This window comes from Protopterus annectens, chromosome 9.part0 (assembly GCF_019279795.1).
Source record: "Protopterus annectens isolate FY-2018-M chromosome 9.part0, PAN1.0, whole genome shotgun sequence".
NCBI classification, from domain to species: Eukaryota; Metazoa; Chordata; order Ceratodontiformes; family Protopteridae; genus Protopterus; species Protopterus annectens.
Genome location: NC_056743.1, coordinates 1251961811 through 1251974423, shown reverse-complemented (window position 1 = coordinate 1251974423; position 12613 = coordinate 1251961811). Strand labels below are relative to the sequence as shown.

Below are 12613 nucleotides of genomic sequence, written 5' to 3'. Positions count from 1 at the left end.
ACACACTCACACACACACACATTATGGTGAAAACTCTAAGTTCTGCGGATTACACACACACACACAAACTACACAATGTACTAACATGTAAGTTGCATTACTCTGTCACTCCCATCACATTCAGACTGCTTTTAATATTGCCTACATTCTGGAAAGTCATAATCTTGGGATGAAATGAAACATGTTGCACTAATAAAAGGGAGGGAGGGAAGAAATACAATATGGTTTGGTGCCTTGCTCTAACCAAATCTACCTTAACATATCCAATTCATCCATAATAAGTTCAACATAATGCTGTGAATTTCATATTCAAATGTACCTTGCTTTACTATTTATAGTCATGTTCTTAATAATGCAAGCACTGTTTCTATACTCATACTACTAAATCATTACACTAGGCTGCAGAAAGAGGTCTCATTTTTTAATATACATAAGCTAAAAGGGTACTTTTCCGTTATCGGGGCAACAGTTGAAATGCGAATGTTGAGCTCGGAATGTACTGTCTAATCATGCATTTTTCAAGTTAAGGTTAACAGGTGTGTGTAAAATTATTACATCAAACTGATGCAGAATTACTTAGTCCTATTTAATTTTCACCCTAATGATAACAAGGAGGGAATTCGCTTCTTCCAGTTATGCCACTGTAACCCAAAAAAACGTTCTGGACTAACAGCGAAAGAGACCAAGAAGTACGTATACTTTTTAAGGGCCTTTTTTACCCATTCTGTGTAAGTAGCAATACATCTTTCTATTGTACATCACGAAAAAGAAACATCCTGTAGTTGTGCTTACAAATGTCCTAAAGTGTACGCACATATCACATTTAAAGCAAGATTTCCCATTTATACTTCGCACGTTGAAAAGACACGCTGTTCTTCATTGAAACAAGGAAAAAAAAGCGGCTCCAATGTACAGGCGTGGTGTGTCATTGCCAATTCGATCATGACTGACAACTGCAGGAAGGAAATGTAAAGTAAGACACTTGAAAGGAAAACAGTTCATTGTATATAATTAATGTGGTTAATATTTCGGGTAATATGAGTACTTTAAAGAAATAAAATGTCCTATGTTGATGTATAAATGCAGTTTTAAAGTTCCTGTGTTTGTATTTACTGAAACAACTCTTTCAACGCGGTTGTTCAGTTGTAATGCAGTACCTAAAGACGTCAGTTAACCAAATGTTTGTACAATGTAAAAAATAACATATTTTTTACGAAATGTCAGTACAAGAAATACTTTGTACATATGTGTTTATCCCACGTCACGGGACTGGATTACAGCAGAACGATCGCGTTCAATGTGTTTCCCCGATAACGGAAAAGTACTGCTAAAAGTATTGACATTTGTCACATGTTTAGCAAAGCAAGAAACAGTTTTACTTTCCAGTCAGTTCCAAATCCCAGTGCTAAGACTTTTACTACCAAGAATTTAACGTAATAAGCATTCTCTGCTTCCACTTCTATTCTTTGATACCAAACTTTTATTATTGAGAATGCTGATAGCAAGCATACCAGTTAAAGCACTTTAATATACTTATACTAATTTTCATTTAAAAGTAAACATTATAAGTTGTAAATATGCCATGCTACAAAAAATGCAAACTGCATATAACCCTTAACCATATTTCTTGGAAGACCCCCATGCACAGCATAACTTTTTACACATCTGTTCATGGTTTCAAACAACATGTACAGATGAAGGAAAAGGTAAGCTCCCATCTCTCTAATATAAACAGAAGTGTATTCACACCAGTTTTATCACATGACTGACAAGAGATGAACTCTCCTTACCACATTGTCTGCACAGAAACAGGTTTGAAGATCCGTGTTTGACAGGCAGTGTTCACACTGAAGCCCCTGTAAAACAGTGCAAAAAGTTACAGTCATGCCATAAAAAAGGCAGAACTGAATCTTAAAAGAAAACAGACAGAACAGGCATCATCCAAGACAGAAAACTGCTCTCTTTTTCAATCACTGAATAAAACATTTTCACTATGTTAAAGGTACAGTGCTATAGTATAATCCCAAATTAGTAACACAGCAGTATAGGGGTCTTGAAAAAAATTGTGACAAGGGTCCTGGCTCTGTGATACAGGTGGATGAAGCCCTGACTGCAGCTCAGATGACAATGAAAGACCTGCGGTGGGGAGGATGACTGTGAGCACCACTATCTCCCCCAACTGTCACACCCATGGAGCATGGGTCCGCAACACACACTTCCTGCAGCAAGGCAACATTTACGTGGAGTTTGAAAGAGCTGCTGCAGGGAGGGGGACTGCTCCATCTGATATGAAATCTGACCTACTCCCTACCACCCAACTTTCACCACAGCTGGATTGAATTGGCCAATTAGCACCCCCCCCCCCGTCAGGAACAAATGGCTCATAGGATTCTCACATTTTCCAGGGATGCTTGCCTCTCACTCCTAGGAGAGCAAGTGAGACAGAAGAGGGTCAAGAAAGAAGGAATATTAGGGAGAAAGAGGAAAAAAAAATGTCTTCTGACTACTAGCTGGTGGGAAATATGCTACTTCCTGCATGTCAATACTCAGGATGTAGGCAGATTTGGAATATGTAGCACTTAAAGATGGCTTTCCAAGGCTTTGATGCAATAGCTATACAGTATCTGTGGGGGTCTTTTCACCAGGCCTGAGTACGCCATCTAGTAAGAATGGTATGGAAAATCTTCCTGCTTTGTGACCATCTGCCTTCTCTGTAAATTTGAGGAAATCACAAACTTAAAAGAGGTCACCCCCTAAAAATGGGTTTGTGCCTACAGGGTTCATCCAGTTAACAAATAACTTTCTTATTCATACAATCTATTTTGAAATCATCACAAGCATGGAAAAAATAATGCAAGTAGAGTACCCCCACGTTTTTGCCCACAACTCACAATTCTGCCCTTACCCATCTCCATCAAGAAAGACCTGTGTGTCACTCCAGATGGGCAGCACCATGCCAATTGTACAGGTATTACTAAAGAAGGAAAGAAAAAATACAATCACATTTCTGGATATGTTAAAATTTGCAGTAGTCCCTGAACTGAGAGAGTAGTTGCACAAGGCAAGGCATTTTTTTAAACATCTTGTCTCGTTTTGCTTTATTATTATAAAATGATGGAATGTAAAAGTAACCATCGCAGGAGTAAAAGCAAAAAAATGTCATTATGGCACACACATGCAACAAGTTTGAGATCTGATACACAATAGACTATAGGTTGCCCTTCAAGCTACTTATATTCAAACCAAAAAGAACTGAAATACTCCACCAAACGCTGCCTGCCCACAAAGATTCCAAATGAAAGAAGAAAAAAGCAGGTACTGGCCACCACGCTGAACAGCTTCAAAACTTTTATTTAAAACACAATTAAAAACAATGTTAATTGTGTTTTAAATAAAAGTTGTAAAGCTGTTCAGCGTGGTGGCCAGTACCTGCTTTTTTCCTTCTTTCCTTTGGAAGCTACTTATATTTAGGTGAAATGTTTCATTGAAACAGCTACCCAATTTTAACTCCACTTTAAAAATAATCACTGAATTCAGCCTAGTGTTCATTATTAATAATACAGTAGACTTCCTCTTATCCGGCCTCCTCTTTAACCAGCCATCAAATTTCTGCCATAGTTCTAGCAAAAGACAACAGAAGAACAGCACTTCTGCCTCTCCTAGGCCAAATAATGACAGACATTTCAGTTTTAGACGTCATATTCTTTAGAAAAATGCATACTAACACAAATCTTGTTATTCTACTTGATTTACAACTTATAAATGCTATTTAGTATGCTTTTTCTAATTAACCAGCCATTCATATATCCAGCCAAAGGTCCGGTCCCAGCAAGACTGAATAAGAGGGAGGCTACTGTACTCAGCATACTGCAAGCACAGGATGCCCATTTCGCTTTCTGAGGTGACCAAGGCTAACTGGTCTGATATGACATTCCACACAAATGCTGCAAATGGGCTACAAAACATAGATCTATAGTTTAAAAAAAACATGTCTTACCACATCTGTAAGCTAAGGCAATAGCTGGCGACCAGTACTCAGGAAGGTGCACACTTTATTTAGGTTTAACTAAGGATTTTAAAAATTAGGTGTCTTAAAGGTATGGCCTTCCCCTCTCAGAAAAGACAGACAAGCCTTCCAGTTTCAAGCAGTAATTAGTATGCCTGCAAGGTAAAGGGTTAATTTAACTGCAGGCCAATGAGCAGCAGGAAATGTGTTTTTATAATAATTAGCCTTGTCTGTATGCCAAAAAGTACACAGAAGTCCACCTGTCTCTCGAGTCATAAACTCTAATATATACACATGTATGCATACATTTTACTCCCTATGGTTCTGTAAGAGTCATTGCTTGTGGAAATCACAGCATGCAAACAATAAAACAATAAAACACACTCTACCTTCATCAACCTGGCCAGCGTGACTGAGCTGTAAACACTGTCTTTTTACCCAAGAGAACTACAACAAGTAAAAGTGATGGTACTATATGGCAAATTCAAAGTCTTGGGTAGTTAGTGACTGCAATGGTCAAGGGAGAGCAGACATATGTCTTAGTATGCCTGGCCATACAGAATATTAGCAGGCCTACAGGGAAAAAAAATATTAGGATAAAAATACATGAAATTTTCCATTTACCTAGAGACCTTCGCATATGGATGTTACTTAATTTGTTGCAGGACAAACTGTGTGCTAATTTTCTGTCATCAGTTACTAGTAAGGAACTTTCAAAATCTGGTTATAGAGTAAGTCTATACCTCCTAATTCTGGAGGGATCATATTTCTGTCATTTTTTTCCCAGGACACAATCATATAACTTAATTTTATAAAAGCTGTGTTATGACATCCAGGTCATACCCCCCTCACACACACACACACACACACACACACACACACACACACACACACACACACACACACACACACACACACACACACACACACACATATATACAAGAAACTGGAAGACTTTTTAGAAGTTTCTGAATCTTTCATAGCTGCCTCATTTCTGATTCACTGTGCTCTATGGAAGAAAGAAGCCCTGATAGCAACAGTACATTATCACAGGTTCTTAGGTTTATATGAAATAAATCCGCATTTCCAACTACAGAATGCCAGCTAAGAGTAAGCTATACAGTTATGTCAAGTGCCATGAAATCTTTGGCTTCTATCACTACCATAAAACACTGATACTTTATTCCTTTCTGTTATCTTGTCTGATGGACATTATCTCAGTTGGACAGCTTTTCCTTCTGATGTATAACAATATCAGTTATGCATACTACCCTCATCTAGTACTTGTCAATTGAAAACGAGCAACAAACTAGTCTTCCATCCAAAGAGAATGGCATTTATCTAGAAAGCTAGTAACTTCCATACAAACAAGCTAAATAATAAATATGGGATACAGAAATCCAGGAAGTAATACCACAACCAGAGGAGAAGCTGCAGCAAACCTGGATTGTGGCAGCCACATCTCTTGATGACCTAAAACTAAGCGCATAATATAGAAAAAAAAAACAGCAGACAAGGCCTGTACTAAGATGGACAGAAGGAGACCAGTTGTAGAAAATAAAGTGGTCTCTTCCTCCAAGGACCAGAAGCTTTTAGCAAATGAGTACAACATTGTCTTTTTCCCTGGTAACTTGTTTTTGACATCATTATGCAGCTGTGTGAATAATTAAGTTTTTTTTTTTTTTTTGTTCTGCCAATTGTACCAAGTTTTATCTCTATCTTTCATGAGGAGTTTGCATGACGTACTGAGCCAGGGCCATATCCGGTTTAAATTCATCTTCTACTTTGTGGGACTATTTAATACAGCAATGCATAAGCTTTTTGAATCATTTAATTTTATGTATGAAATAAGAATTTCAGCATCGGTTAATTCTGGGATGGTATTTGACTAGGGAGTTTTTGTAAAACCATTAGGGAAGAGTAGGGCTATTCAACCTGTTGTCATCCGTGTTCTATCTAGTTTGATTATATATTGTAGCCAGGGGTAACAATTTCAGCATCTTTTATATTAGGTTTAAACCAAAGGGTATAGGGAGTTATCCAACTATATAAACTGGTACTTTTATTACATATTCTTTGCAAGTTTACTGTGATTAGGTTCAGAGCTTTAGAAGGTAGTATTTTGTCTGGGATCTGGATGAATCCAGAGTTTAGGTGTTTGTCACCACATTGATGGATGAAGGAGAAAAAATGTCTATTTTGTGATGGATATTTTTGTAGAGATGGGTATGAACTTTATTTTTAAATAGGATGGTATGTATTGAATAATTTAATTTGAATAGTAGATGGGATGTATGGGAAATAAGTTGGGGATGTATCAAAGAAGCTAATGGAAAAATCACTGTATGTTGAGGAGGAAGTAACAGTTGAGGTTTGTTTTTCAAAGGATGAGGTTTGTTAAGTTTGTGCAGTGTGTTTTAAGCAGGAGATCTGTTGTTGGTATAGGTGGGAGAGGGTGGAGTTAAATGTATTTATATTATTAAGAAGGCTTGAGGAGGAGGAAGAGATGAGGAAGGGCATGATATAGGATGTGGGACAGATTCTAGTAAGGAAAGGACTGGGGTGAATTAGTAGGAAGTGTGTTTGATAGGATAATGGTGTTTGATTGTGGACTGGAGAAGATGTAATTGGCATGGAGTAAAGGGGATTTTAAGTGTGGATGAAGTAGGGGTGAGTGGGAATTGGGGATACAGTAGGGAAGTGGAGTGAGCCACAGCTTAGCAAGGTTGAACAGAAAGGGACACATACACCAGAGAAGTGAGTACGGAGTCAGTTGTAAAGGGGCCCATAGACCAGAAGAGGGAGTATGGCATCAGTTATAAAGGGGACCGTACACCACATGAGGGAGTATGGAGTCAATTGTAAAGGGAACCATACACCATAAAAGGAGTATAGAGTGAGCTGTATACAAAACAGTCAGGTAAGAATTTACTTTAATTAGCTAGCAAAACTGTAGTAATGACAGAAAAGAAATGCATTGAAGTTTGAATTAGGAAAATTTAAGATTGTTCTATGCCTGCACAAATATTTAATTACTATATGTGCCTATTACAACTTAAGAGTTAGAGCTAAATACTTGAGCATGTGTAACTTAAAACAGAGAGAGGAGAGGGCAAAACATGAGGATAAAACAGACTATCTAGGCTGATTGCAAAAGCAATGCAGGATCAGACAGAGTAAAATTATAAGTGGGAACTATATCATGTTTTATACGTTTCTTTAGTTGTGGGGGTTCTGTCCTCTGATAAAATCAGGAGTCAGATAAACATTTAACTAGGATCTGGCCCAAATATTGCAGTTTAGGTATTCACTCATACCCCGTTTATAAAGAAAGAATATTTTGCCTCAACTTTGTTTTTAAATAGGGGTCACATATACCACAGGAACAGGTACTGGTGTGCTTCTAACACGGGGGAAGAATGTTGCTCAACATCCTGGACAGTGTCCCAAGGCCGGGGATAGGGCAGAGTCAGTCTATCAAGATGAGGGCAGCTAGGAAAGAACATGTTAGCTTGAATCCAAAATATTTAAAACATTAATCAGAGGAAAAACAAAGTGAGTAACTAATGAAATTACAATATGTGTGAGTTGTAAGACAGTACCGTTAATAACAATAGTGAAATCTGAGACATTCACAACTAGACAATGAATTCACTTTCACAGATTAAATCCTTTTAAATTAGGTATCTGGGATTCACAATTACCAAAAGTACTATTCAAAAATAAATGTCTTCTTTACTAAATCAACTGCACTTTAAAAGAATGTTATTAATGATACAACTCTTACTAAGAGTAAAAAGTTCAGCTGTATTGTCTGAAACAATCATGGTTATCAATAAGACTTCCTTATTAGCAGAATCATAACCTGGTAAACAGTGTTTGGAAAACTCTGTGCTATGTGATCTACTGACTGTTGGCTTCATATCAAATTCAAATGTGAGTAAATTACCTTATTTTGCTTCAAGTGTGTCCTTCACTAGCATCAATTTAGTTTTTGTAAATGATCTTATTTTGACTTGTGTATGTTCCTTGCTAGCATAAATTCAATTTTAGTACAGAAATAAAGACATAAGAGAAGCAATGACAGTAAGAAATTATACACGCCATATAGAATAGACATCCAGGGGGATTCAATAAAGCCTACATAGTTGTTTTTCACCATGTGCTCATCGCGGCACAATGGGCACATGGCTCCAGAAACTTTTGGATTCAGTAAGTGCTGTGTAGTGGCATGCACCACCGCACAAACAAAGTAAACACTGACATGCTAATTACAGCATGTGCAGCTGAATTGCATGCTAATTAACCAATCCAACATGGTTTAGCTATTCAACAAGCTATAAAGCATCCGTGTAGACTCTGTGCTGGTTTTTCCTGTGAATTCCAAAACTTTTGGAATACAGACATGGAAAGGAGTCTATATGGACAGACTGTTAGGGGCTCCTGCTGCTTTAAGTCTTTTTTATGTGCTACAGGCAGAAGCCAATGCTACTGCCGCTGCTAATAGGCCTAAGCCAAGAAGGAGAACAGTTTTCAGGCCCCATTTAATTTTAATAACCTACATGATGTGGAAATTGTGGAGCACTACAGGGTGGACAGGGACACACTACAGGAACTCTGTGACCTCTGCCATCCTCATCTCAGAGCCAGGGCAAACAGAGAGGAAACCATTCCAGTGGAGACAAAGGTACGTGTAGCCTTTAGAATCTTAGGTACAGGTACCTTTCAGAGACCAACAGGAGACCTGCTGGGGATGTCACAGGCATCAGCATCCAGGATCCTCCACCAATTCCTGAATGCTAATAGGCTCCAAAATGCCAGTGACCACATATATTTTACCAGTAGTTCTGAGGAGAGGGCCAGAACTATGCCAGAGTTCTACCATGTAGCACACTACCCTGAAGTACTGGTGCCACAGACTGCACACATATAGAAATTAATGAACCACCTAGGGAACAGGGCAGGCTTTACATTAACAGAAAGGGCTACCACTCTATCAACTGCCAAGTCATGAGTAATGCCAAGGGAGTAATCTTGAACGTGTGTGCTGTCAACCCTGGCAGTTACCATGACTCACATATCTGGCAGACCTCCCAGATGTACCAGATGTTTGCTAGGGGGGATATCTCACAGGGGTATTTACTGGGGGATGCAGGCTATGCACTGGAACAGTGGCTGATGACACCCATCAGAACTGCACACACACCCACAAAAGAACACCATAATGAGGCACACACTCAAACAAGAAATATCAGAGCATGTGTTTGGGCTAGTCACGGTTCCACTGCCTTGATATATCATGGGGAGCCCTGCAGTACAATCCACAGACATGTACAAAAATATTCACAGTATGTGCCATGTTACACAACATAATCCTGAGAAAAACGTTTCAGCAGGGTCAGCAAAGGGGAAGGGGCACACATCTCACCTCCAATGCCAAGGTCACCACAGCCACAGGCAGATTGATGTCAGGCAACTCACACAACCTTTACCTCCCCATGTACTGACTGTGTACTGCTTGCATCAGACAGAGGCAGACCTGAACTAAAATGGTGTCAACTGCTGCATTTACAAGGTAAGTCCTGAACCTGGAGTGTATTTCTAACTAATATGGCTGTGTGGCATATCCTTGTATTTCATTACTTGGCCCAGTAAGCTAGTAAAAGATGGGAGATTTGTACAGAACTTACCTTAACATGTGACAGCAGAGATTTACTAAAGTGTCCACTAAGTAGTATGCCTCATGCATCAAAAATAAATGCAGTCATACCTCTCAAAAGTACCGATGATCACTGTATGCCCTCAGTTTAGCAACTCATGTTTGTACTGGAAAATGATTAAAGGGAGAAGTTAGACAGTAATTATACACATTGCAGTTTCTGCCTTCACAACCATCACAAGATCATTCACTATAGAAGTGAGAAATTTTGATGCTATCAACTGCCTAACCTTCCAAGGCCAATATAAGTCAAAGGTAAAATTACAAGTTCAGTACCACAAATGCAGATATACTAAGTTAGCTATACACTCTGAGGATCAGACACAAAGCTTTTGTATCCCTGAATCCAAAAGACAGAAAACAGGGATATAGCAAAGGTATCACTTACACAGGGTACAGTTTTGGGGGGGGGGGGCAGGAAACCTAAGCTGGCACAAAAGGTTGGTGACTGTGTATGAATAAGGAAGAGAAAAAGGTAGACATGAACATGAAACTGCACTCATTGCAAGCATTCTTAACCCTGGAAGAAGCTGACATTTGTGCAGTCACAGAAGTCAGGCATACCAGGTTACTCATCCTATCATTCATTCAGACCCCAAACCATGGGCAGCAAAACAAACGGAGGTGGAGTTGCAATATATATAAAAGACATACACACATGTAGGCTGGTCAGACAGTATGATGCACAAGAAATACTCCAGGGGCAGTTAACAATTGACAAGACCCCTATTCAAATCATAGCTAGCTACAGGCCTCCAACTCTGACTCAGGATGCCCACTGCAACTATCTGAACCTCTTTGAATCTATCAGGATTCAATGCTTTACCCTGATCCTGGGCAACTTTAACTATCCAACCATAGACTGAAAGAAATACTCATGCCAAAACACAAATGCCCAGAGATTCTTTGATTTCGTTAATGCAAATGCCTTGGACCAGTTGGCTGACACCCACACAAGAGGTGAAAATATCTTGGACTTGGTATTAACCAACATGAGTAACCACTGCAGCATCCATACAGTGTCATCATCCCTGGTAAGATCCGACCACAAAGCAGTCTACTATATGAGCATTTCTACTGCTGCACGCAATCAGGAACACCAGACAAGAGGAACTCCTCCTCCTTAAGGAAGAGTAAACCTGTCTGGTGAACATCTACAATAAATAAACTCTACAGTAAAAGGAAAACATTGCTGTCCAGGACCATGAAGGAGCAGGTGCCTAACTGGAAGCAATTTCCCCTTAGGCTGAGCAAACAAATAAGAGCACTAGTGAAATCCTCCAAAGCAAACCTTAAGTTCAAACTGGCCACATCTACAAAAGACAATCATAAGGCCATCTTCACATATGTCTGCAATCTCAAGGGAAGCACCCAGATCTGCTCAGAACTGGTGGTCACTGACACCACATACACAAACACTGTAGATATAGTCAACCTGCTGACAGACAGGTTCAGTAAAAACTTCACTCCTCTGCCCCCCCCCCCCATCACCATCAGTAAAACAGGACATCCCCAGTACCTGTCCCCTCCCCTTATTTCTAGGGAGCAAGTCATCACTGCCCTCTCAAAGGCAAAAAAAATACAGCCTCCGTGGGACCCACTAATATCCCAGGCTGCATCCTACATGAACTCGGGCAGGAACTTGCAGCACCACTAGGCACAATATTCAACCAAAGCCTAAGTATTGGCTTCATCCCAGCTGAGTGGAGGACAGCTAATGCCATCCCTTTGTACAAAGGTGGAGCATCCCCAATCCAGGAAATTATAGACCCATTAGCCTAATTAACCTGATTTGCAAAGCCATGGAGCGGATTATGATTACCATGAACCTCATTAACAAGGACATTGGTAACCTCCAGACACTCGATTCCCAAACAGTTTGGTTTTGTCAAGGGGAGGTCATGCCTGTTAAATTTGGTTGACTTCTTTGAGACAGTCACCAAGGCCATAAACAAGGGGAAGTTGGTGCACGCTGCCTACCTTGACATGGCCAAAGCCTTCAATACTATTCCCCACTCAGGTATAATAGATAAACTCTCTCAACTAGGCATCAATTCATGTTACCAGATGGGTAGCAAACTGGCTCACTGACAGAACCAACCTAGTCAAAACAGGGGAAACCACCTCAAGTAGTAGACCCGTAACAAACGTTGTACCCCAGGGATCAGTCTTGGGGCCTCTGCTGTTTGGGATATACTTCTCAGAGGTGCAGTCCAAATCTAATGGGCTATGGCTGACCAAGTTTGCAGATGACAGCAAGCTGGGTGCTGTTATCAATTCCCCTAGTGATTTGGACATCCTCCAAGAGAGTCTCACCCAAACAAATGACTGATGCCAGAAACATGGCCTCAAACTAAATGCCAAAAAAATGCATCATCATCCCCTTTGGTGAGAGTGACATCCCTACAAATTATCACATTGATAAGGTACTAAGCACACAATCAGTTGTGAGGGACTTGGGCACCCAGGTTGATAGCAAATTGACTTTTGACCACCATACTGCCTCCATTGTATAGAAAGCTTTCTACATGGCCCACCTCATTAGTAGGGGTATCTCATCCAGGGACAAGGTGGTCATAATATCCCTGCATTCTTCCCTTATAATATCCATCGAGTAAAATACCCCTTTTGGCATGTACCTCACAAAGCACATGCAGCAGCTTGAGAGACCACAGAGGTTCCTCACCCGGAGAATCCACAGCCTCAAATATCTACCCTACACGGATAGGCTAAAAGCCCTGTCCCTCTACCCAGTCACCTACAGACTCCTCAAAGGTGACCTCTGTCTGGCATACAAAGCAATCTCAGACCCCACCCTAATGGGACTGCTGCATATCTGCAAGTCAAGCTCCACTCAGGTAACCCGCAACTGCGACCTCAACCTAGTC

At 40.1% G+C, this 12613-nt stretch overlaps 1 protein-coding gene across 1 annotated transcript in view; it reads right to left on the bottom strand.

The window, feature by feature from the left end:
- LOC122811974 (protein phosphatase Slingshot homolog 3-like) overlaps positions 1 to 12613 on the bottom strand; it is a 1030454-nt gene that overhangs the window by 496154 nt on the left and 521687 nt on the right. The window contains exons 5-6 of the mRNA XM_044084176.1: positions 2906 to 2974; positions 1791 to 1856 (exon numbers count right to left, since the gene is read on the bottom strand). Of these exons, the coding sequence (XP_043940111.1) occupies positions 1791 to 1856; positions 2906 to 2974 (135 nt within the window). The remainder of the gene's footprint in view (positions 1 to 1790; positions 1857 to 2905; positions 2975 to 12613) is intronic.